At 41.8% G+C, this 26,524-nt stretch overlaps 1 protein-coding gene across 1 annotated transcript in view; it reads left to right on the top strand.

Annotated features, from left to right (window-relative positions):
* The window catches only part of ADAM12 (ADAM metallopeptidase domain 12), a 322,093-nt gene that overhangs the window by 234,001 nt on the left and 61,568 nt on the right, over positions 1-26,524 (top strand). Inside the window, exon 11 of the mRNA XM_024210612.3 lies at positions 7,003-7,151. Coding sequence (XP_024066380.2) covers positions 7,003-7,151 — 149 coding nt within the window. The remainder of the gene's footprint in view (positions 1-7,002; positions 7,152-26,524) is intronic.

Below are 26,524 nucleotides of genomic sequence, written 5' to 3'. Positions count from 1 at the left end.
ACAAAAAATAAATTCCTTTATTCAACTAGTCAAATTACAAAGATGAATGTCTCTTTAAAATGTTTGTGGGGTTATGGGTATTAGGCTGATAAATAATACTTCATGTTTTCTAGAATTAAACAAAGAGTGCTCTAGAAACCATGGGCCAGGTTGTGCAGCTTTATTCACATTGAGTAGTACCCTACTTCTTAAGGAGTCCCACTGAAATAAATGGAAGCACTTGAAGTCCTACTTAATGTAATTTTTGCACAATCTTGGCCCTAAGTGCTTTTCTAATATTTTAGCTAAATCTTCCTGAAAAACAGACAGTTGGCCCAAAATAAAACAAAAACCCACAACCAAACCAAATCACAAGCACTGAAATTTAACTCCTGTATAAAAATGAAATACACAAAAAACAAAACTTCAGAAAGAAGGATGTGTAGGTGAATTAATCAGTGGTTTCTAACCCTAGAGTCCACAGCGCCCAAACTCTCCAACACATGGCACATATTCATGTACATGCTCTTTGTAATGCTACACGCCCTTCTCCAAAAGAGCTCCCACCACTCTGGAAGTACATTTCTAAGTACAAAGGTTGGTGGAAGTCACTATATACCAAATAATCTGTGAATATCAAAAGGGGGAAGGATCACAGAATCATAGGACTGGAAGGGACCTCAAGAGATCATCTAATCCAGTCCCCTGCACTCATGGCAGGACTAAGTATTATCTAGACCTACGGCACGCATGCCAAAGGTGGCACGCAAGCCAATTTTTAATGGCACGCTGCTGCCAACCGAGGTCCCGGCCACCGGCCCCACTCAGCCCGCTGCCGGCCTGGGTGAAAGAAACCCCAGGACGGCAGCGGGCTGAGCGGGGCCAGTGGCCGGGACCCCAGGCTGGCAGTGGGCTGAGTGGGGCCAGTGGCCGGGACCCCAGAGCGGTGGCAGGCTGAGCGGCTCAGCCCGCTGCCGGTCTGGGGTCCCGGCTGCCGACCCCACTCAGCCCGCTGCTCTCCGACAGGGAGTTCCTCCAGGAAGGGCAGGCAGTCGCCAGCCAGGGATTCTTCCCCGCGGGCTAGCGGAAAGGCACCTCGGTGATCCCGGATGTGAGTTCCGAAGCCCCTGCCCACAGGGCTCAGGGAGCACTGTGGGGACTGGGCTCTGGGAAGCAGCTGCGTTAGGGCTCCCAGATGCTGCATGAGCGGCTTGTGCAACTCTCTCCTGGCCCCTGGACTTTAAAGGGGGAGCCTGGACTGGTGCAAGGCGCTGTGAGTCGCAACTGGCCCCCCTCTTTGCAGGGCCCCGCTGCCACCTCATGCTCCCACTCTCCTCTCCCCTTCTCTGGCACTGCATCAGCCCAGGAGGGGGCCATGCCCCTGGCACTCCTGAGCCAACCGGGTAGCGGTTGGGTTTGAGGGGTTTTGCAGCCTCTGGAAAGAGCAGCTGGAGACAGGGAGGCTCTTGCTGTGTCTGTGCATCCTAACACCATGGCACTTCAGCTCAGGCGAGAGTGGCCCCCTGTCTGGGCAGCTTTCAGCCCCCAGGAGAGTTCAGGTTTAAAATGCACAAACTGCGGCGTGATCTGGATAGGTCTTGCATCGCAGGGGATCTGCATCTCAAAGGGGAAGGCAGTGGGGAGCGCAGTGGTCCCTAGAAGCAGCCATATGAGTTTTTTGGGGAGCAGGGACGCGGGTCTTAAGGGCCGCTTCTGAGAGCTCCAGCCCCTGCTGTGTCAGTTTCATGTCAGGAATTGCAGCTGAGCTGCTTCTCTGAGCCATTGGCATCACCGAAAGGGAGAAGCTGAAACTCCCCTGGGCACTGTGTCAATAAGAGTATTCGGTGCACAGGTTCATTTGAAAGAACCTCCTAATGCTCCTTTATGTGGTGGCAGCGTCCCCCTTCCCTCCTCTCCCCCCCCTCCCCCACCCTGTTGCTGGTACAGTCACTGCTTTTCCTCTTAAATTCACATGCTATCTTCTTCTGAACTTGAAAAGTATCTGGGGTGTTTGTGTGGATCAATATTGCAGGGAGAGATGGGAGCCAGAAAGGGCAAAATCTATATGGACCGTCCATTTAGATCAGCGGTAGGCAACCTATGGCACGCGTGCCAAAAGCAGCACGCGAGCTGATTTTCAGTGGCACTTGCACTGCCTGGCTCCTGGCCACCGGTCCGGGGGGCTCTGCATTTTAATTTAATTTTAAATGAAGCTTCTTAAACACTTTTAAAACCTTATTTACTTTACATACAACAATAGTTTTGTTATATATTATAGACTTATAGAAAGAGACCTTCTAAAAACATTAAAATGTATTACTGGCACGTGAAACATTAAACTAAAGTGAATAAATGAAGACTCGGCACACCACTTCTGAAAGGTTGCCGACCCCTGATCTAGACCATCCCTGACAGGTGTTTGTCTAACCTGCTCTTAAAAATCTCCAATGATGGAGATTCCATAACCTCCCTAGGCAATTTATTCCAGTGCTTAACCACCCTGACAGTTAGGAAGTTTTGTCCAATCTAAACCTCCCTTGCAGCAATTTAAGCCCACTGCTTCTTGTCCTATCCTCAGAGGTTAAGAAGAACAATTTTTCTCCCTCCTCCTTGTAACAACCTTTTATGTACTTGAAAACTGTTATCATGTCCCCTCTCAGTCTTCTCTTTTCCAGACTAAACAAACCCAATTTTTTCAATCTTCCCTCATAGGTCATGTTTTATAGACCTTTAATCAGGGCCGGCTCCAGGCACCAGCCTGGCAAGCAGGTGCTTGTGGTGGCCGCTCCGAAGAGGGGTGGCATGTCCAGCTATTCAGCGGTAATTCGGCGGATGGTCCCTCACTCCCGCTCGGAGCGAAGGACCTCCCGCTGAATTGCCGCCGCAGATTGCGATCACGGCTTTATTTTGTATTTTTTATTTTTGGCTGCTTGGGGCGGCCAAAACCCTGGAGCTGGCCCTGGCTTTAATCATTTTTGTTGCTCTTCTCTGGACTTTCTCCAATTTGACCACATCTTTCCTGAAATGTGGCACCCAGAACTGGACACAATACTCTAGTTGAGGCCTAATCAGCGTGGAGTAGAGCGGAATAATTATTTCTCGTGTCTTGCTTACAACACTCCTGCTAGTACATCCCAGAATGATGTTCACTTTTTTTGCAATAGTGTTACACTGTTGACTCATATTTAGCAGTACTCCTTCCTAGGCAGTCATTTCCCATTTTGTATGTGTGAAACTGATTTTTCCTTCCTAAGTGGAGTGCTTTGTATTTGTCCTTACTGAATTTCATCCTATTTACTTCAGACCATTTCTCCAGTTTGTCCAGATCATTTTGAATTATATCCTGTCCTCCAAAACACTTGCAACCCCTCCCAGCTTGGTATCATCCACAAACTTTATAAGTTACTCTCTATGCTATTATCTAAATCATTGATGAAGATATTGAACAGAACCGGACCCAGAACTGATCCCTGCTGGATCTCACTCATTATGCCTTTCCAGCATGACTGTGAACCACTGATAACTACTCTCTGGGAATGGTTTTCCAACTAGTTATGCACCCACCTTATAGTAGCTCCATCTAGGTTGTATTTCCCTAGTTTGTTTATGAGACGGTCATGCGAGACAATATCAAAAGCCGTACTAAAGTCAAGATCTGCCACTTCCCTCCTAGCCACAAGGCTTGTTACCCTGTCAAAGAAAGTTATCATCCTTGTCTGGTCTGATTTTTCTGTCTGCACTCTTATTCAAATCTAATATCTAATCTATCTTGGTTCTTTTATCATGCCTCTCTGAGCACCTGTCCTGCTATATACATTCTAGGTGGTTTGATTCTCTTTGTGATAGATGAGGCTCATATTTTCCATGAATATTAATGCAAGTTAAGTGTAAAGGTAAAATGTTGCTTTCTTGCTCAGACATATTCTGCTGTACACACTCAGGCAAAACACTTTTGACTCTCCTGGGAGGTTAGCTTGAATGAGAAGTACAGAATTGAGCCACTGAGATTTATTTAATTTAAGAAACACCTCAGTGGAAAGTATTTTTTGTAAATGTCCCAGTTTACAACTTAATGCCTGGAGTCAGTTCTAGGACTGAGGTGCTAGTCTGCAGCAGCATTAGGCAAAGTTATTTTATTATTAATGTTCAAGCTGAATCTCAGTGGAATGCAGCAGAGTTCAGTTGAAAGCAACTGCATATTTGGTATAACAGCCTATAGCGTGTTCAACAGGAGAAGATTTCCTGTTTGGCGATTGTGAAACTGTTTGCTAATGACTTTTACTACTGAACTTAACGTAAAAAAATGTAGAGGAATAAATCAAAGCCTCATTCCTCGTAAGTCTATTCATTTCTCAAGTGCTGCTGAGCTTAAATAGTCTCACTATCAAACTTGGCATATTACTGTTTGTTTGGATAGTCTTAATTTATGCTGTTTTCCAATAACCTCTTTTGCTGAGACATCACATTCTTTGTCTTTAAAAACCCACTCTAGAAACCTGATAGCATTCAGAATGATCCAAGCAAGTAATGAGAACCGCATGTGCTGTAATAATTATATTTCAGATCATTTCTTGTTCTAATTTGGTCATGGACCTTGCAAATCATTATTTTAAAAATTATTATCTTAGGAGATGTTGAAATAAGAAGAATCTCACTGTTTGTGCAGAGAAATGGCTGTGAGCATGAAAGTAACAGCTGGGTTCTGTAATAGGGTTGCCCCGTACTGAGCACCCCCTCGTGGCGAGGGGTCACTCTGCAGAGCCCTGCCTCTGTTTCCCCCTCTTGAGGGCCTCTTACACAGGCTCTCCACACTTTTTCTGTGGTCAAAGAACCCCTCCTTGCAGGTCTGGGTTTATTCACAGAAAATCATTCAAATCAAAACTCAAACTCCCAAATTGACATCCAACAGACAAATGTTTCTCTTCCTACTCCCATGCCTCCCTGCCTGGAGAACTTTTGCACTCTCTCCCCTGCTTGCTCAGGGTCTCTCCTGACTTAACAGGCTACTCCCAGCCCTTCCTGGCTGGAGTCTTAGTCCCAAAACCCAACAATCTCTGCTCTCCCTGAACATCTCCCCCACCTCCACTGCAGCTTCCAGCTGCTCTTTATAGGAGAATCACCTGATCCCCTCTCTAGTGGGTCTCATGCTCTAATCGGAGCTGGCTTAGCCACAGGCTTTCCAGCCCGTGGGGCAAGCCACCCTGTTCCAGGCTCAGTTATTGTCTCTCTAAGTTGTTCAGGATTTGAAGAAAGTTCTAAATGTTGACCACAGCTAAAAGTGAATGCGGCTGCGACAGATCCCTAATTTAAAGACATGACTTCTGTGCTGCTTTGTTAAAATGTGTGGACATTACATCATTGTCCTGTCAATCCGCAGCCCTGTTTTACTTTTGCTTCTTCTGTGGAGTCAGGTGTAATTACAGCTATTGATTAAATATTTGGGAAATTCAATGCATGTACCCACAGAGATCAATCAAACTAGATATTAAGACATCTTGGTGTGTAACTAAGTGTCATGAGAGAATATTTTTAAAAAACCATTATAAATTTACATGTGTGCACACTGCAGTTTGCCATAATAACAAACAAACAAAAAATTAGCTGTTTAGCTTCCCCTAAAACAGCCATTTTAAAATACAATGATACACACACAGTTTCAAGCACAAGTAGAATTTTAGCAACAACATTTTTGTATTAAATATTGCAAGATTCAGGAAAGCCTGAAATGAGAGCACTTTTTTGTTGTTTGTTTTGAAGATAAAATTCCTTGAATTTACTCCATGAGCCAAATAACAGTGGCCATTTGCCTTCTGAAATTATTACCTTATTTTTTCAAATGTGCTTTCTACCTGAGAATTGATTGATTTACTAAAAATATTAGCGAGCTGAAAAAGGAATCTATAAAATCCAAACCAAATCATTTATTAAAGGCTTCTCTTATATAAGGCTGATGTTTTAGACTCTTTTTTACCTTTCACTTTTTGTTAGTCCTAAGGCTGGCTAAGACAATAACAGAAGACTTATTTAAGCTGAATATATTCATTTATGCTTTTAAAGCAGGCAGCAGTACATACTAATTCCATTTACTGACTGATAAAACGTAAATCACGCATTTCTATTATATGTTTTATGCCTTTTGGGAGAGCTTTTATAAGAAAGATGGGGGGTTTTTTTCCCAAGGAAAGTGATTGATGTCATACAGAGCTTTGTGGAAAGATCTCTTTTATTCATGGCCAGGCCAAAACATTAATCTGATCAGTAGCCCCTAACCAAACCACACAGTGCATTTCTCAGAAACATTTGTTTGGGAAAACAACATTCCCACAAGGATCAATGCCAGTGTTTCTATTTTTTTTCTTTTACACCAAGTAAAACACTTACAGGAATTAACTAGAGGCCATCTGAGGACTTTGTCTTTTTTACTTTTTTAATTAAAAATGAGGTCCTGTAAAATGGTTGCTTGAGCTCACAGCTGCTATAATTTCTGCTTCAGCTTAGTAATGGATGCTAGAGACAAAGCCAAACCTCTTCACTGCACTGTGGGGATTGAGCTCCTGAAGTGCAGGATTTTCTGCCCTCTTTCTCCCAGTCCCTCCTCTTATGCCACTGTCATCCCCATCCTTCAAGATATGTGCAAATCATTTTCTGCTGTTTATGCGATATCCAAATTCTTGGACATAAAATGGGCAGGGGTTACGAGTGAATTTCTAGCTATAGAAGAGAGACTACGAAGCTAGTCAAAGCTGCCTCAGCTATCTGAATGCCTAGTTACCATAAAGAATTGGGTGCCCCAATACCACAGGCTACTTTGATAATCCCAACGTAAATGGCTTGTTGAGGGAAGGGAGGATGTTGATAATTTGTAATTTTATCCATCTAGCAGCAATAGAGTACCTGCAATTATATTGGAGAGGCTTATAAAACAATTTAAGATATCGAGGATGGATCTAAACATGTATTCTTTTATCGGTCATTCTTTCTTGTACATGGGCTTCACGGTTCTTTTTTTTTTTTTTCTTTGAGGATCATTCAGACAGCCCTCTTGGTGCAGCCGTAACCCTGGCTCATGAGCTGGGCCACAACTTTGGGATGAATCATGATACCCTGGAGAGGGGCTGTACCTGCAAAGCATCTACTGATAAAGGTGGCTGTATCATGAACCCCTCTACTGGGTAAGTGCAAACATTAGTAAGCGTTAGTTGGTGGGGAGGAAATTATGCTGTAGTTTGTTATCTCGGGAAGCTTTTGAGTAAAAGTTTACACAATGAGGCCAGTCAAAGCTTCCCACGAAAACCCCTCCACAAGTAGAAACAATAAAACTTGTTAGCAGAACAAAATTTGCCATGTTGAGTTCTCTAGTGTGGAAGAGAGAAAAATGCCATGAGAAGCAATGAATTGTTTGTTGTTTTGAACAACCCCTGTTATAATACAGTGCAGGCATTTTTATCAGAACTTCCACTACTGTCATCTTGCCAGTGTGACATCACAAATAATCATAAGGGGGAATGACCAGAATAAAGGCCATGACCAAAATTAGTATGTAGGAAATAAAGTGTTAGGCTTTCTGTTATTTCACTTTTGGTGCAGTTCATTCCTGTGCAGAAGATCAGCACAAGCATGATGCACCACATAAGTCCTAACTTAACCCCTGTTTTGAAGAAGACTGAAATGGGATGTGAATGCTATGTAGGCTTTGCATGGGGTGAGGGATGAACTCTACCTGTATTTTTTGCAGCTATACCAGCATGAGCTGTGAACAAATCAGATCTCATAAGCTAAGCAGAGTCAGGCCTATTCAGTATTTGGATGGGAGTCTTCTGAGGGAAAAAACAAGGCAATCTAGGGAGTCATGGTGATGAATCAATAGGCGACACTCTTCTTTCTGAGTCAATACTGAGGAGATACTCAAGCATGGTGTTAGGAGGCTGCGGCTGACAGCCTGACCTTTTATGGACATCAAAGATACAATGGTGTTTTCTACAAGAGGTCTTGGACTTCTGGCACAGTTCACTAATTACAGCCTGTTCTACAATATTAGAAACTGAAACACCCAGCCTTGGATGTGCATCTGTTTTGTCATCCATAGTCTGTATATGTGGGCTTTTTTGTATATTTTACTCTGTCAGTTACGAAGCTTTTCAGTGTTAGGATTTGTGACCATGCTCAGGGTTCTTTCGTCTCTGCTGGTGCAGTGACTGCATATTTCTTGGAAAGGAGGTAGGAGAGGAGAGGGAGTGTCATGCAGGAGAGCTCCCTGCTGATCAGCCAAACAGCAGCTTTGGCATCTGCTTCAAAGGCAAACTGTCATCCTTGTTAAGAAAAGAAAAAGGTGCTGGCTAGTGGCCAGTCATAGCAAGCTAGGGGACAAACAATGAAAAGAGATTGGTGTGTTTGTGGGGGAAAGGGAGCGATTTCTAAAGTTTTGCATAAGAAAAATAGCTTGGCTTTTCTAAAACAATAGGTAATAAATATCCTTGCAGAATTCTGTTCAGCAGCACATCACAGCTATTACACACACTAAAAAAACAAACTGAAATCGGCAACATGACCATGAGGAGTGCTAATGTGATTGGTAACTCCTGACTTCATATCTGCAATGAGCAGACAGATTTTATATCTTAGTGCCTGAATGATATACACAACCTTTAACGATCAGCCGAATTAGTATTTGTGCACCTGGTCACCCTGCAGCTTCAGAAGAAACCACAAGAGGGCCCCACGGGAAGAAACCTCATGAAGTTTTCCCCAAGTTATTCTGTCAGTTTGCCCTACCTCTATGGATTAGGGAGCAGTGCTATGCACAGAATTCTGTAGATCCACACAGGACCCCTGTGTCTCTACGTTGGCTCTGCAGCCCTCTGCCCCTATGGGCTCGCTGACAGCTCAGGTCCATTAACTGCTAGGGTGTCCTCTAGCAACCACAAGTTCTGGGCCTCACCTGCCCTCAGTGATGGTTCCAACACAGAGCAGGTTGTGAAACAGTTAACATAGCCTCAAGTTGCATTAGCTTTCCACTGGCTTTTATGCTTCTCCTCATCCACCTCCTGGCCCTCCATGGATCTCCAACCTGTGAAGGGCTCTCCTTGGGGGTCTGTTCAGAAGGAGACTATGGGAGGTTGAAAATTAGAGAAGAGCAAGATTATTTAAACTACTAAAACCTTCTCTTTTTATTCATCCAGCTTCTTTCATTTGTTCTTCCCAGGATGCATGATGAGCACTGACTGAAGTGAAAGGTCTCTTTAGACACCATATAACCATGCTATGACGTGATAAAAGGCCAGGTCATGGACCATGCAGAGAATAGGTGTCTCTGAACCACCTTTCTGCTCCCCTAATCTTGATGCCATCCAGAGGCTAGTTTCTCCGGCCATACTTCAGTTGTTCTAAATTATGCCACCAACGATGGCCCACCAGACAGGGATCACAACTCCCTTTCCTCCATGCTTCTCAGAGGAGCTGTCCCAAAGGCTTTTAATAGTAATAACATTCTGATTTCTAAGCCCACCTGGAGGACTAAGTGCATGTTTCTAAAACAAGGCATTTTGGAGTTAGGAGAGAGAGGAGTAAAAGTGAGAACAATTGTCAGAAACCAGAGTACACACAAACTCAACCCTAGGAAGAGATGTGACTTTCAGAAATCCAAGGGGATCTGGTTTACTTTTTCTCCTGGAAGGTCCAGTCACATTGGTGACTTGCCAAAGGATTGATGTCTTGGCAAGGTCTGTGAGGGGAACTACAGTGAAGTTCCAGGAAAAATCATCTTTAGTAGCTAGCTATGACTAAAAAGGACCACACCACTGGTTTTTTAGTCTTTGGGATGGGAGTACTGCCTGTTGCCTCTACCTTATCGATGAGGGTTTGTACACACCCATTCCCCACTAGCTACCCCAAATACTTGGTTTCATGCTTGCCCACCTGGCACTTTTTCAGGGTTTGCTGAGAGATTGACCCCATGGAGGACTGCAGTATTGCAGCCAGATTTTAGAGGTGAATAAGCCACTCTTGGATGTAGACCACAACATCATCTAGAAATGCCACTGCATAAAAATGGTGAGATCATAATACCTCCTCTGTCAACTTCTGGAAGATGGCTGGGCCCCATGTCACCCAAAGTCATGGTGGAAAGTGGACAAAGTGGAACAAGCCTATCAAGATAGCAAAAGCTGTTTTTTTCCTGAGAGTCAGGGGGAAAGAGGAATCTGCCAATAGCCCTTGGTCAGATCTAAAATAGTAATATATTGGGTCTGGCTAAGACACTCTAGTAAATCATCCACCCGCAGCATAGGGAAGGCATCAAAGCGGGAAATGGCATTTACCTATCTGATGTCCACCCAGAAACAGATGGCCCCCTAGAGTTTCAGGAGCAGGACTACCAAGGGTTAAACGATTCCTTGATTACCCCCAGTTTCAACATTAATTCAACTTCCTGAACCAGTACCTTCTTCATCCCTTCTGATATTCAGTAGGATTTCTGTGCCAGCTTGGCCCCTCTTACTATAAGGGAGGTCCACCCTTGTAGCAATGAGAATATGTCCTTGAATACCTTCAGGAGGTTACCCATTTTCCCTCACTGTACCATAGTTAGCTGCAGCCCTAGAGCTACCTTCTCAACACTCGCAGGTTCAGGAATCTGGGTCCTAAATCCTCCCCATCATCCTCTGAGGGAATGAAAACACCCTGCTGTGCCCTCTAGGGTTTTTGCAAATTAATATGAAAAATGTGTCTTTGTTTCTATTTGTCTGGGCACTGCACCTTGTAGTCTACAGGCCCAACCTGCCAGAGTGCCTTGCCACTTAGCCAGGAGCTTGCTCCAGGGAGATAATTTTTTGGGAGGGGGAAGGTTATTGATTTACAATGGGAATTTTTAGCCTCTGTCTTTACCTTCAAGCTTAGCTACGAAGTAGCTGCTGCCTGTCTGTAATAAACATTCCAGGAGATATACTTTACAGTCTTATAAAAGAATTCAAACAATATTTTGTTAGTCTAAAATTACCAGTCTGAGTATTTACCAAAATATGTAATCTCTGGGACTATTCTTATATGTAGGTTACTCGCTGAACCCTGAAATGTTTGCAGGCTTGGAGGCTAAGAGTGTGATCATTTCTGAAAATGCTAGGTGAATGTTCCCTACCTGGAAAATATTCTCGGAACAGTAGAAACATAAAAAGAAAGAGGATATAAAGAAGCCCAAATACATTCCTAAGGCAGTGTCTGCTTCCAGTATATGTATTCCCTTCCCATCCATGCCCTCTAATTTCTGTTGGTTTAAGCAGGGTGTTACAAAACTATAAAAGAAAAAACTCTCTCAGGCTGAGATTAAGCTTTAAAAAAGGATCAGCCCCAAAGAAGTCTTTATTCAAGAGCTATAAAGGGTAGGAAAAAACATAGGTTGGAAGGACAGGCCTCCTGCAGCCTTAATTTTGGAGTCACTAATGTGGTTCTGTAATGAAGGAAAATGTTTGAAGTTTTTTTCATTTTAAAGTGATTTCATTAATTATTGCCATCTTCTTTCTTTGAAGAATTTAACATTAAAAACTTGTCTTGGAAATTATTACTTAGTGGAAGCAGCCTCCTGGGATCAGGAACCTAAACTCTGTTGGATCTGTCCATTAATGAGCTTCCTGTAGCTTTTAGTATTAAAAGGTACCTGAAAGATGTGCATGCAACTTTTGTATGAGCAAGAAATGCTTTAAAGAGTCAAACACTTTAGCAAAGTATATTTGGCGTAATATTCCATATAGAATTATGGATCAAAAGAGCAACATGGTACCTCTGCTGCCCCAGAGATTCAAATATCATCTAGCAAAAACATATGTCACAGTACAAGAGTGGGGCTTTTGTGATAAATAAATTGTATCAACAGAAAAGTGTTTAATGATAAGGTACAATTTCCTTTCTAAGCTTGTCTTTTAATTATACTTTTTTGCCTCTTTTAGTTCTTTTGAATTTAAACTCTTTTTGAGAGAGGAAGAATGGTGAAAAGCCCAAATGGCGAGTCTAGAGTCTTAATGAGTGCTGGGCATAACAAGAATGGGCTGGAGCCAAAGGGATAGAACTAACTGTGGGGCCATTCCTGTAGTTCGTGTACATTTTATCTTCTTACCAGCTTTAATCCCAGTGGCATAAGTATCAATTTGAAGAAAAAAGCATTTTATAGTTCATATTCCTTAATGTTTCTGTGTTTGGCCTTACGCAGCAGACCCACCTTTCTCCTAGATACAGAAGGAGGGGGTCATTATGGTGACATTTCAATGACAGAAAAGTGGGGAGGTCTAAAAAGCGGCCGCCTTCGAGGCTATGATCCAGTCCTCTTTGTGTCCTGCTGTAGGAGAGGTAAAGATCTCCTTAAAGTCTGCCCCCCAGCCCACTGTGTACTTTATTTCCTATCCAAGTAACTTTACGACAAAATAAGTCCTATTATCCTAGAAATGTCTTGAGCTTCAAGAATAAGGCATAAACAGCCTTTACAGCTGGCAAAGAAAGCTAGCATGCACAGCAAACTGGCCACTTCAGCAATCCATACTAACCCCACTGCATTACTGCATTCACCACAGAGGGTACAGTTGGGAATTGAGAACCTTCATAGAATCACAGAATATCAGGGTTGGGAGGGGCCTCAGGAGATCATCTAGTCCAACCCCCTGCTCAAAGCAGGACCAATCCCCAACTAAATCATCCCAGCCTGGGCTTTGTCAAGCCTGACCTTAAAAACCTCTAAGGAAGGAGATTCCACCACCTCCCTAGGTAACCCATTCCAGTGCTTTACCACCCTCCTAGTGAAAAAGTTTTTCCTAATATCCAACCTAAACCTCCCCCACTGCAACTTGAGACCATTATTCCTTGTTCTATCATCTGGTACCACTGAGAACAGTCTAGATCCATCCTCTTTGGAACCTCCTTTCAGGTAGTTGAAAGCAGCTATCAAATCCCCCCTCATTGTTCTCTTCTGCAGACTAAATACAGTAACTCCCCACTTAACGTCCTCTTGCTTAACGTTAGGATGTTACCTCCCTGCTCCATTACAGAACATGCTCGTTTAAAGTTGTGCAGTGCTCCGCTATAATGTCGTTTGGCCGCCTGCTTTGTCCACAGCTGGCAGCCCCCCTATCAGCCCAGCACCCCCTGCCCGCCGACGGACCCCGGACCATGCAGTTGGTTAGTACATAAGAACGGCCATACTGGATCAGACCAAAGGTCCATCTAGCCCAGTATCCTGTCTTCTGACAGTGACCAATGCCAGGTGCCCCAGAGGGAATGAACAGAACAGGTAATCATCAGGTGATCCATCCCCTGTCACCCATTCCCAGCTTCTGGCAAACAGAGCTAGGGACACCATCCCTGCCCATCCTGGCTAATAGCCATTGATGGACCTATCCTTCATGAATATATCTAATTCTTTTTTGAACCATGTTATAGTCTTGGCCTTCACAACATTATCTGGCAAAGAGTTCCACAGGTTGACTGTGTGTTATGTGAAGAAATAACTTCCTTTTGTTTGTTTTAAACTTGCTGTTTTCATTTGGTGGCCGCAGTTCTTGTGTTATGAGAAGGAGTAAATAACACTCCCTTATTTACTTTCTTCACACCAGTATTGATTTTTTAGAACTCAATCATATCCCCCTTAGTTGTCTCTTTTCAAAGCTGAAAAGTCCCACTCTTACTAGTCTCTTCTCATATGGAAGACATTCCATATCCCTAATCATTTTTCTTGCCTTTTTCTGAACCTTTTCCAATTCCAGTACATCTTTTTTGAGATGGGGTGACCACATCTGCCCATAGTATTCAAGATGTGGGCGTACCATGGATTTATATAGAGGCGACATGATATTTTCTGTCTTATCTATCCCTTTCTTAATGATTCCCAACATTCTGTTTGCTTTTTTGACTGCCGCTGCACATTGAGTGGATGTTTTCAGAGAACTATCCACAGTGACTCCAAGATCTCTTTCTTGAGTGGTAACAGCTAATTTAGCCCCCATCATTTTATACGTATAGTTGGGATTATGTTTTCCCATATGCATTACTTTGCATTTATCAACATTGAATTTCATCTGCCATTTTGTTGCCCAGTCACCCAGTTTCGAGAGATCCTTTTGTAGCTCTTTGCAGTCTGCCTGGGACTTAACTATCTTGAGTAGTTTTGTATCATCTGCAAATTTTGCCACCTCACTGTTTACCTCTTTTTCCAGATCATTTATGAATATGTTGAGTAGGACTGGTCCCAATACAAACCCCTGGGGGACACCACTATTTACCTCTCTCCATTCTGAAAACTCACCATTTATTCCTACCCTTTGTTTCTTATCTTTTAACCAGTTACCATGAGAGAACCTTCCCTCTTATCCCATGACAGCTTACTTTGCTTCAGAGCCTTTGGTGAGAGTCCTTATCAAAGGTTTTCTGAAAATCTGAGTACCATATATCCGCTGGATCCCCCTTGTCCACATACTTGTTGACCCCCTCGAAGAATTCCAGTAGATTGGTGAGGCATGATTTCCCTTTACAAAAACCATGTTGACACTTCCCCAACAAATTATGTTCATGTATGTGTCTTACAATTTTGTTCTTTACTATAATTTCAACCAGTTTGCCCGGTACTGAAGTCAGGTTTACTGGCCTGTAAATGCCGGGATCACCTCTGGAGCGCTTTTTAAAAATTGGCATCACATCAGCTATCCTCCAGTCATTTGGTACAGAAGCCGATTTAAATAATAGGTTACAGACTACAGTTAGTAGTTCTGCAATTTCACATTTGAGTTCCTTCAGAACACTTGGGTGAATACCATCTGGTCCTGGTAATTTATTACTGTTTAGTTTATCAATTTGTTCCAATTTGTACCTGCCCTGTACAATAGTAGCCACAGTCGGAGGAAAGAGTTGTGCTGGAGAATTTTTACGGGAGCTACTGCCACTGTCTGGTGCTGAATCCTGGCCTGAATCCTCAAAATCAATGAACCAAGTTTTAATCAGCTCCTCTGTGTTAAGAGCTGAGCTTTACTTAATAAATAAATGGTTAGGAGGGGATTCAGAGAAGAGCAGTGAAGCTGATCAAGAGGCTGGAGTGATTGGCTTGTGAGGAGGAGGAAGAGTTGAAGGGGGTAAGTATGTAGCCTGGCTAATGGGAAATAAGTGCACACCACACACCTATCTAAATGGTATAATGTCAAAGAGGGCCAGGGATGCTTTGGGGTTGTACACAAGAGTATACCAAGGAGAAAAGGATGAAATTAAGAAAGGGGGCAATCATTGAGTTGTATGCACCTGTGGCTTTGTCTCCCAATGGGAGTGCGTGAATCCCCAGCTTTTGGAAATTTGAAAAAAAAAATGGGACAAAACACTATTAAATATGCTGTAGGAAACAATTCTGCATTAGCAGGGAATTGGACTGGATATCCTTAACAGGCCTTTTCCCTCTTTCCGTTCAAGGCACTGTTCATCCCTGTGCCCATATGAAGGCCAATGCACTACCTAGGGTTGTACCGCTGGGAAATAGCTGCCCCAGCCTCATTTCCCACCAGAGTGCACCTCTGGCACACCCCCTGCAGTGGGGGAGCACCGTTAAAGGAGGTATAGAGTTAATTATGCCACCTCTGGCAGTATAAAGTGGCAGCAGCAATACCATGAATTTCTCTTCAAAAGTCTGATTCTTTATTGCTCATTTGCACCTTTGCAGAGAGAATGTAAATTGCGTGGCTATAGATGACTATACAAGGTACAAGAAAGTGGAGACTCAGACACTATGAATCTCTGATGACAGTATACTGTTGAGTGTTGGCTGTGCACACTGCTGTATTAAATGAGTTGTGGCCTAGGGAATCTGGTTACTCATGCAGTGGTCATAAACTCAGTGAAGAAAAAAGGAAAATGGAGTTGGAACCAACTCTTCATTAACCTCTTGGCCATTGATAATTTGTTTACAGGATTTTAGTAGGACTATTCCTCTCAGTAGGAAATGACTAATTTTGATTAATTGCCTTTCATCTCACTTTAATTATTGACTTTTGCGGGGGGTGGGAGGAGAGAAAGAACATGGAGAATATGAAACAAGTTAGCACGCAGTAGAAATTCTACCTGAGGTTGGAAAAAATATGTTGATTGCACATTCATTTACTGCTGAGGTTTGGAGAAAACTTTTTTTAAAAAATCATAAAAGCATCCCCCCCCATCATCAACACATTTTTAACTAAAATGGAAACCTTTTACAGTTAGACGAGAAAGAAGGTGACTAATGGGAAGGAGCAGATGGTGTAACTTGGGCGAGATAAAAATATTACCTGGTTAGAATCTGTTTAGTTACCCTCCCAAATTAATTTAATTGGCTCAGTCTCGATTTTGTTAAAAGAGAAAAGAAAACTATCAAGAGGGATTCTTTAAAGTGCTACTTTAAAAGAGCATTACTAATACAAAGTATGTTCTAATTTCCTCTAGGCACAATTGGATGTTCCTCACTCAGAGCTGGGGTATATTAGTTACAATTAAGTCTAAATAAAATTTTAATGTGAAAACATAATGGCGTTTCTGTGCTGATACTGCCAGGTGTCCAAAACTCCTTTATTTTTTTTTCATGAGAGGCTAAAAGAGACTTTGCTATGAAGATTTCATGAATACAGGTTCCCCCTGTTTGCACCACTACTGTCTGTGATTTCTTTATACCGTCAACCCAATTGTCCAAGTTTTATTAGATCTAGAAAAATTTGCTCTGGCTTAGAAGTAAAGTTGTTTTGAAAATGTAACCTTTTGTGCATTTTGAAAGACTGGGATGTTTTTGTTTTGTTTTGTTTGTGGAGGGGCAGTTCCCATAAGATTGAAAAACAGTTGAGTTAAGCTGCTGTAGCACATAGGGATCTCAATGCCTCTTTGGATGCGCTAACTTGGGTGTCCACGTTTGAACATTGGGCCCTATATTCTTCTTTCTTTTTTATCATTGGTTGCATGTCTGTATTTCTGCTGCTGAGGAGAAATTGGTTGTGGTTTATGTACATACATTTAGCCTACATTCTAGCAAGCTGATTATTAGTGCAGTTTGTTGCAGTGTTTTCTGTGCGCCTCTGACTTGCAATTTTTAATAATTTATTTTCACTTTTTTTCAAACCTTGCCGCATTTTTGCATTGATAGTTCTCATACTTTTTGTTCTTTTTTTTTAAACTGGGTCGTCCTATGCTTTTATTAAAAGCCAGATTTGCAAGTGCTCAGTATCTGCCATTGGGGCCAGATTTGCAAAAGTTCTCAGCACCCAGTAGCTCCCATAATGACACTTATGGCCATGTTTTCAAAAGAGCTCAGCACCCAACATGCACCTACTTTGCTGACCTTTTCTGGCCATTTATTTAGATGTTTACATGGAAGTTGAGCCCTTTTGAAAATTCCAGCCACAGTCACTACAGCGTCACATTGCTAATTACACTTGTTCTCTTAAAAACAATGCCATGGATAGTCACAGTAATATGAATTATAAAGGCTGCATGTCTGCCAGATGAACTATCTGAATGTCAAATTCACTGTCATGGTGTGATATGCCTTATTTTCTCTTTTTTCGATAATGTGTTGTGGAGGGTCTGTTCCCGCCTCTTGTGTATTGCCTATTAGTGTTAATGAGTTTTAAGGATGCATATCAAAGGAAGTCTGGTAATAATACAGATTTTATAACTCATCTAAATATATATTTGCATGATAAATGGTTGGTTAAGGTCTCTGGAGGATCCATTCTGCTCAGTAGTGTCAACTCTCAGAAACTTCTAGGGGAGATTAGTTATTTTGTCATCTGTTTTTTGTTTTGCTTTTCATTTTATGACTGACATAGAACAAAAGAAATTAAATCCAAAAAGTACACTATTAACGATAAAACGTTTAAATTAAAACCCATTAACAACAATCTAGAAAAGCTTAAGCCTGTTCTTAACTTGCCCTTATATACATTAGGTGTTCCAACACAATCCCATTTCTGGACTGTGAAAACATTCTCTCTTATGAGATTTTCAGCAAGCTGGCTTCTGGTCTCAGCCAGATGTGCCATGAGAACAGCATTTTGGCTTTGGTACCAATCTCAGCTTGAATCTGGAAGTGAAAAACCATTTATCCCAACACTACAGAAAGTTTTTTTTTTTTTTTTTAAAGTTGGTCTGAAGTTTAGTGCTAAAACAAGCAAAGAGTCATGATGGAAGTGGGACAGAGATATGGGGTTATGGGGGTGGGTTGGGGTGGGGGGGAGGATTTTTTATTTTACGCAAATTGGTTCTCCCCTCCTTATTCCAGAGACCTTTTAGAACCTAGCCACCATAGGGAAAGTCAAACACAAGTTAACTCCTGAATTTCCTGACCTCCCTTGGGTTGCTTTCAGTTGAACAGACTTTGCTTTGGATTTCTCAGACCTACTGTTTACAGACTCATAGACTCTAAGGTCAGAAGGATGTTAAATTGCAGAGTCAGCGGACCCATCTGGAATGATATCTTTAACCATTTGAAGAAAATTAAATTATCTTTTAGATGTAAACAGATCCTAATTAAACTCTGGAGCTGTTTATGTCGCCAACCCAGTGCTAGCTGAGCTCTGCACAGAGGCAGACTTTATTTAAAAAAAAAAAAAGTTGAATTACTGATGTAATAAATTGCTTGTGACAGAACTAGCTCTCTTTTGCCAGCAGTACAACTGCTTTTTAAAAAACTTAAACAACATATCCTTATGCCCTAGTAATTTAGTACATTGCATTCCAGTTCTTCCTTTAGTAGGAAACAACCATGAGATTACAGAACAGACTTATGTCAGCATTTCATTTAGCTTCCAGAAAATCCCTGTGTGCAACTAGGAGACTATCAGTGCTCATTTGGCATCCTTTATTAATAATTCAGGTATATTATAGATACATTTAATTGGTTTTGTAGGGAGAAAGGTCACAGTTCAAGTGTTAGTGGCATTAGTTATAACAGGCTGTACATTTTCCAACCCTCCTCAGCAGTTTGTCACTATTAACAATTAAAACATGGTGCTGTGTCGTTCATAGGTTTTTTAAACAGTTTAGTAGACAAAATTTGTGCTTCTAGAGACCCTAGTAGGTTGCTTTTGTGGTGCATTCCTGATCAGACCCAGATCTATCTAGAACCAGATCATATTCAGATTTACAGCAGCCATTTTCTATAATTGCCTTGACATGGACAAACATTACTTTTCAAAGGAAAACACATTTTATTTTGTTCTAGTAGTTTACAAGAAATGCTTAAGGACAAATCATGTTGTCCACCTCATGAATGTAACCTAGGGTGACCACATAGCAAGTGTGAAAAATCAGAACCCTTTTTTTGGCAGGGGGAAGGAGTTAAGTTGCATATATAAGACAAAGCCCCTAATATCGGGACGGTCCACATAATATAGGGACATCTGGTCACCCTAATGTAACCAAATCTGTACTGTTTTTCCAGCAGAGACACTGGTATGTAAGAGTATAACTACATTTTGTCTTGTCAATATAGTATATATACAGAATATAGCTCTGTTAGGAAAACTTTTTCCCCTAGTGCTGTGACCCATATAAACAAATCATATAAAGACATTTCCATTTATCTTTGTCTTGGCTTTACATTTCATCAGTGGAACATTTCAATCTGCAGGGGTAAATATGCAGTGCATGGAGAATTAAGCACACAATTTCTATTGTTAATTGGTTGATGAATGCCAAATTCCCTGTGTCAGTGGAAATTTACCCTAAAGGTTATATCCTAAGGTCACTTGAATGCTCCTTTGTTGGGCGTATGCTGTATGCCCTGACTTACTTAAGGAGTTGATGTTGACTTGGATGTCTGAATCACTATGATTAAATGATGCTTAAGGCTGCATTTTGGCTACAGCTGTCATGAGAATCAGAGTCCATCGTGTCTGGGAGGGATGGGACAGAAACTTTAAACATTTGAGAGAGATGTCCATTTTACCCAAATAATTACAGCCTTCAATGTGGCCCAAGGGCCTTTTTCTTTTCTAATGGCAAAGTATTGTAGAGCTCAGAGTGTGCTTACAGTAGTTTACTAATTGCAGAAATGTGAGAGTTTTCCATTTCAGCTATTTAAATGGATGGCACAGAATAAAAATTAGCTCCCCTTTTTGGACAAAACTACTGAGAATACAGTGGCAAAACAACTCTGGCATCCAATGGAATCCTCCGTTTTCCCTGATCTCTTTTACTATGGCATGGAGACTGCACTAATCTTGGTCAGTAGTATCCTATTGGCAATGGATAAACATCCAGGTGTGAAATCCTGGCTCCATTGAAGTCAATAACAAAACTCACATTGACTCCAGTAAGATCAAGATTTCACCCCAGGTGTCCATGCTGATCCTCTTTAGATCTATCAGCAGCGTTGGATTCCTTTTGAATGCAAGGTTTTGTTGGCTCACCTGAGAACCCTGATGAGATTGATCTTAATTGGGTTCACTCTTCTCTTAAGGTACATCTGCACTGCAACGGGAAGGGTTGATTGTAGCATGTGTGGACATACCTAAACTAGCTTTGATCTAACTGCTCAAGTATGTACCCATGGTACTGGGCAGGCAGGGCTAGCCCATGCAGCCTCCCATGCCGCCTTGACTTCAATGCTTAGATCTAGCACGGGTATGCCTACATGTGCTGCTATCATACGTCCAAGTTGCAGTGTAAATATACCCTAAGAGAGAGATCCCAGAAATAGGTGATGACTGCATGCTGATTAGATACAAAATTGAAACTAACTAGCCTATTTTCATTGTCCAAGATGATGGAAGAGCAAACTAGAAATTAGAATAAATGGTGAGAGGTAAATTAGATTTCAACAGTTCTTCTAGTTTCATTAATCTAACACATTATAGATTACACCAGGTAAAAACCTTTATTTTTAACTGGTTGGTTAAAAATACAGGCTTATTTTCTCTCTCACTCACACATATACACACACACACACACACACAGCTCTCTCTGGAGGTAAGTTGGTTGATGCTAAGTTGACCCAGTCTCGTATCTCCCCCTGCTGCTCTCTTATTTTCCCCTTTTTGATCTTCTCAAAAACTGCATGAAGTCATTTGCTAGTCAAATAACACTCCTTCTTGGGGTCTGGTTTATTTAGAGAACAATGTAGTTCAAGTGTCAACTGAAAACAAGTCTTCCTCGAACTCTACAATTTGTTCAGCCCCTGGCTGGGCTCAGGAGTTCTTTCCCAAAACACAGGTCCTGCTGACTGGCATTTCCTCAACTCTCTTCCTCTTAAGGCTTCTGTTTCTGTCTCTCACTGCAGGTAACTTCAATCAGGCTTTTTCATCTGCCTTGTGTTGAAATGTCTTTCCCCAGTCTTCTCTGTCCATAGATTTTCTTTACATTCCCAGCAGGTCACTCTCCTTCTCTTCATCGATGGAGCAGGATCCCTCTTACAGGAAGTCCTGCCCCTTCCCTATCCCCTCAGGCTATCAGATGGTCAACTGATCCAAAGGCCAGGCTCAAGCCCAAAAACATCAACTGGGGCCAGATAACTAGGTACAGTGAGGGATGAGCCCAATTCCCTTAAAAAGCCAGCCCTACCAGGGCTTTCTCAAGGCTGAGTTTGACGTAGCTCACTCTTGCATTTGGTGCTATCAGTAGAATGTACATCTCTCTCTTTTAGAGACATTTGCTCAAGCTCAACTAGAAGAAATGGGGTTGATACAGGAATTACTTTGAGAAATACTGTGGCTTCTCTGATGCAGACTAGATGACCATTGTAGTTTCTTCTGAACTTAACTTGTGAGTCTAACTAGCAACATCAATTATGGCATCAGTCATCTGGCATTATCTTTGAAGTTTCCTATTCTTTTCAGAACCCTGTGCTATTAGCAGTCTCTCTCATGGATCCACATATGGCATCTGCAGAGCAACATTCTACAGATGCAATTGTAGGTCCATTAGCCATTTCAATACCTCCTCTGTGATGTTGTGGATATCATCCAGTTCACCTTTGAGTGCTTATTTGGGACACTGTCTTATGATGGGTTCAGTGGTTTGGGTGTTCTCACCGCAGTTGCACAAAGGGGGGGCCTTTGATTTTCAACTTGTGCATCAAGTAGCTGCATCCTCCAGGGTTTGTTCAGATGTAGTTCAGTGTAGTCCAAAATCTGCATGTCAGGTCAAAACCAGGAAGATGGTTTGTTGGGTCAGTAATAAGGTGCTAATTTGAAATGGTAGATGAGGTTCAGACACTTTGCCATTCCTTGGCCAGATAAAGAGACATGAGCTGGTTGTGTGTGGCCCATAGTGGTTTTCGTGATTTCAGGTGTTGTTGGGGTACGTTATCCATAACCTGCCAGATGGGAAGTTTGGGGTAGTCTTCAGTGTGTTTAAATTCTTGTGCTGTAGCTATATCTTGATGGGTAGATGGAGGTTCGATGTTTGCTAATACAGAAACTCACGGTAGAGGTGTTGATTTTAAAGTTCCCATGGTGATTCACATGGTCTGATGCAGCTGCCTTTCCATAAGTTGATTATGGCAATTTCTTGTCCACACTGGTGCACAGTACTCTGCAACTGACTACACCCAGGGCCAAGGCCCACGTTCGTAGGACAGGGCCATTGATCCTCAGCTTATTCCCACTAACTTTTGAATAATTTGACATGAGACTTCGTTTTAGAGGCTACTTTCTTGAGGTGATCGTGAAAGGTCAATGTGCGGTCAAGAATGACACCAAGATATGTTAGCTTTGTGTCATAACGCACAGTTTCATCACAAAACTTGATAGAGTGTACTGGGCAATTCTAATGTCAAGGTGGAAAGCAGAGACTACCAATTTGTCCAGATTTGGTCTCAGGCACCATTTCTGGAAGTACTCCTCCGTCATTTTAAGGTCAAACGTAAGGGTCACTTCAAGTTCTTTAAAGCTATGGGCCTGAATTGCATCACTGCTAACAGCTAACAAAATAAGCTGTTAGCGGTGATACTATGGTATGCACATGAAGGACTGGAAACAGGGAATGAATGTATTTATGCTTGGGTATAAATTTCATGGATTTATTTTGGTTTGTTAGCAATTAACTGGGTTTGGTAATCCCACTGTTTGGGGATTCTGCTGAATCATCCTGGGTCCATCCCTGATCAGCCTTTCTGGGGGCTGAGGTAATCAGCCAGTGATCCCCAGCTCCCTACATTCAGTTTTGCCTTGGTACCCAATCTGCTCCCACTATCTGGTATTAAAAATCATTTCCATAGTCCATCAAAGGACGAAACCACATTATAAATGTATTTTTTTTAAAAGTCAGAGTCCTGAAATCATGTCATGAGCTAATGAAATTCCATCATCAGGCAATACAGACCTGGTAATTCTCTGAGACACTTGTAAGCCATTCCAGACAGGGTTTCTGTAATCTAACCAAAAAATCAGTAGGAAACAGAATGTCAGTAGTGTGTTTTGAACAACAACATTAGTCATGTATCTTCATTCACTTATCACTTGCCGAGGATGTTCCGTTTTGTGCAACAAATTTAAACACAGAGTAATCTAGTTTGGCTTCTTATCTACAATTTCCTCAGATGCTGGTAATTACTAGAGGACACAATATGACTGCTACCATGTTTCTCCTTACCCTAGCACCACCATTGGTCTGGCCTTTTCATCCCTTTCTCTAGTATTTGTTGCCGCTTTAATTTTTTCTGTAGTCAGCATTGGATTAAAATCAAGTACTAAATAGTAAATTGTGTAACCTGAACTCTCAGCAATCTGGAAAATTTTTATTAATGAGGTAGCAGAGTAAAAGGAAACAGAGCAAACGATGAGCCAGGGGTGAATTCAGATGGATTATAGCTACTTTCCATGGCTGTCTGGTTTCCAACAGGAAAAACAGTTGTTTGAGCACAATTCCATAGAGCTTTTGCAAGGCAGATAACTCCAGAATACAGTTAGGATACTGTCAAGATTGATAAATTGGTTAATATTGCTTCACCTCCAGAATACAGGAATGAAAATCACAATAGCCCTCTCAACAAGAAAAAACTTTTCTGACTGTACATTTGTCAAAGTAAAAGTAACTTCTAATAATGTTTTACTTGGCAGATTTGTGACTGCAAAAATATTAAGCCGTGAGAGTGTATACTGTACAAAACCATAAGTGTTGTTCCTCTGCCGAAAGTATTTTTCAGAATCATTGAACCATGTTTCATTACTACTTTCTACACTGAAGTCTTGCATTCAGCATTGTAAATCTGCCTTCAGAATATTTCTGGTAGTTAAATTCTCACCCTGAGTTTTTCGGCAGAGGACAAGTCTACCAGAGGTTCTGGCAGTCCAGTCTAGGCACCTGAGGTGAATATTATTTAAATGTAGACTGGGAAACTTCAGAATCACCAGGGCCCAATTCAAATAAACCTAAAGCTTTTCTGTGTGAAATTTAAACATTTCAGTGAAAAGGCTTTCTTTTTATAATCCCGGAAATTTCATTGTAACAGAACAAGCTGTTATTGCCACATTGCAATTCAATTAGCCACTAGCCTGACCTTCACAATTACATATTGGGAGTGTAAAAGCTACATTGTAAAGAACATGCCAAAAGCTATATAAGAAATCTAGGCTTGCTTTTAAATCACTGACCATGAACTGTACAAGTGAGAGCTTTGATGTCATGTGTAACAATGTGGCCCAATTTCGTGCTCTACTTTATTGATGCTCTAGGGATAAAAACTATAAAAGAGAGAAAGAGAGAGTAAAAAATCGGCTAGAAAAATAAGTGTGAGTTGTCACACATCGGGTTCCTTTTGAAGCAAAATTCATATTTTAGTACTGTATAATGGAAAAAGCTCTATCCCTTTAGCCACATCCTCTCCATTCAGCTGAAAAGGGACAGTGGAAAGATGCCCCCTATCCCAACCCCTCCTGGGATTGTTTGGCTGCTGGGTCAGTCCCCAGCAGGTTGCTCTAATTTATGCCACCTGCCTATGGCCCCAAGGGGCTATTGCAGCAGCCAGGAATCAGCGGAGTGCAGGCATGCTTCAGCTATCCCCCTTTTCCCAGCCACGTCCCCTTTGCCTGCCACGGGGAGTGGGATTGCATAGGAGGAGGGCTCTGCGTCAGCGAATGCTTCTCCAGCGTCTGGGTACGCCTCTTTAGGAATGCTTTATACTGCTTGAGCCATATAAAGCTGTCTTAATACCCAGCAGGATCCGGCCTCTAATCTTCAAGCTGTTTGCTTGCATTAGACTTGTGGGATCTACTTTAATTAAATGATTCTGATTTCTTTTAAAAATATGTAAATGGAGCCATCATTTAAATGGAAGACTGAGATATAACATCCCCCATATGGCACTTGTCTAACTTGAGACGATTTCTGTGAAAACTTGAGTTATACAAAGGCAGATGTAATGTCACTGATGAAAATCTATAGCAGGGGTAGGCAACCTATGGCACGTGTGCCGAAGGCGGCACGCAAACTGATTCAGTGGCACTCACACTGCCCGGGTCCTGGCCACTGGTCCGGGGGGCTCTGCATTTTAATTTAATTTTAAATGAAGCTTCTTAAACATTTTAAAAACCTTATTTACTTTACATACAACAATAGTTTAGTTATATATTATAGACTTAGAGAAAGAGACCTTCTAAAAACGTTACAATGTATTACTGGCACGCAAAACCTTAAATTAGAGTGAATAAATGAAGACTCAGTGCACCACGTCTGAAAGGTTGCTGACCCTTGATCTATAGTATTTAAACATCTGTTTAGATATCAGATAAGGCTGGGTTTTACCTGCTGCTTAGTGCATGAAGGCTGCTACATTCCTTTTGCTTATTTAATTCATTACCATAAGATGCTATACAGGACACTTGGCATCTGAGCGATGCTGTGTAATTGCAGGATGAAACTGTATTTGCTAGGTTCAGACATCTCAAAGGAGGCCTTAAAAAGTGAGTTTGGAAAGATTAAAAGAACATTAACGTCTGGAAAGCTAAATCGAACCCAAGTGGATGATTTTTTTACTGAAAGGGAATGTTGTGTAGTGGGCCAGGAGTTTGCGTGTTTGGAAGCGAGTCCTCAGCCAGTTTGTTGTCATAGCTCCATTGAAATCAACACCCTCCTGAAGTCAATGGCACGAGGACACTTTATGCCAGCTGAGGATCTGCCTCTCATAATTGTGAATTCTGTTTCTATCTCTGTCATTGATTTTTGCTATGTGATCTTGGGCAAGTCACTTAGGGATAGGTTGTTAAAGGTATTTAAGCACCTAGCTCCCATTGATTTCAACGGGAGCTAGGTACTGTATCTAAATACCTTTAAAAATGTGACCCTTAGGCCTAAACTAACCTCAGGATCATTCTTCAGCTTGTTCTCTGCAAAGGGTGGTGATATTTAAGCCACCTTCATAGGGCTGGTGTACATTTTAATTGATTGTTTGCTTGTAAAATACTTCAGGTCCCTGGCTGAAAGGTTCTGTATAGGGAAAAGGGACATCAATGAGGATGGAGAGACAGCTGGAATAAAAGCACCATATAGGTACTGGAATTGTGGTGAAGAAAACTGTTATGGCAATATTCTAAAATTCCTGGAAATAAAAACACTGCAGAATATGATTCTAAGC

The sequence above is a fragment of the Terrapene carolina genome, unplaced genomic scaffold (genome assembly GCF_002925995.2).
Source record: "Terrapene carolina triunguis isolate 2854851 unplaced genomic scaffold, T_m_triunguis-2.0 Scaffold95, whole genome shotgun sequence".
NCBI classification, from domain to species: Eukaryota; Metazoa; Chordata; order Testudines; family Emydidae; genus Terrapene; species Terrapene triunguis.
The sequence above is the reverse complement of the archived record's forward strand: the minus strand, read 5'-3'. Positions and strand labels throughout refer to the sequence as shown.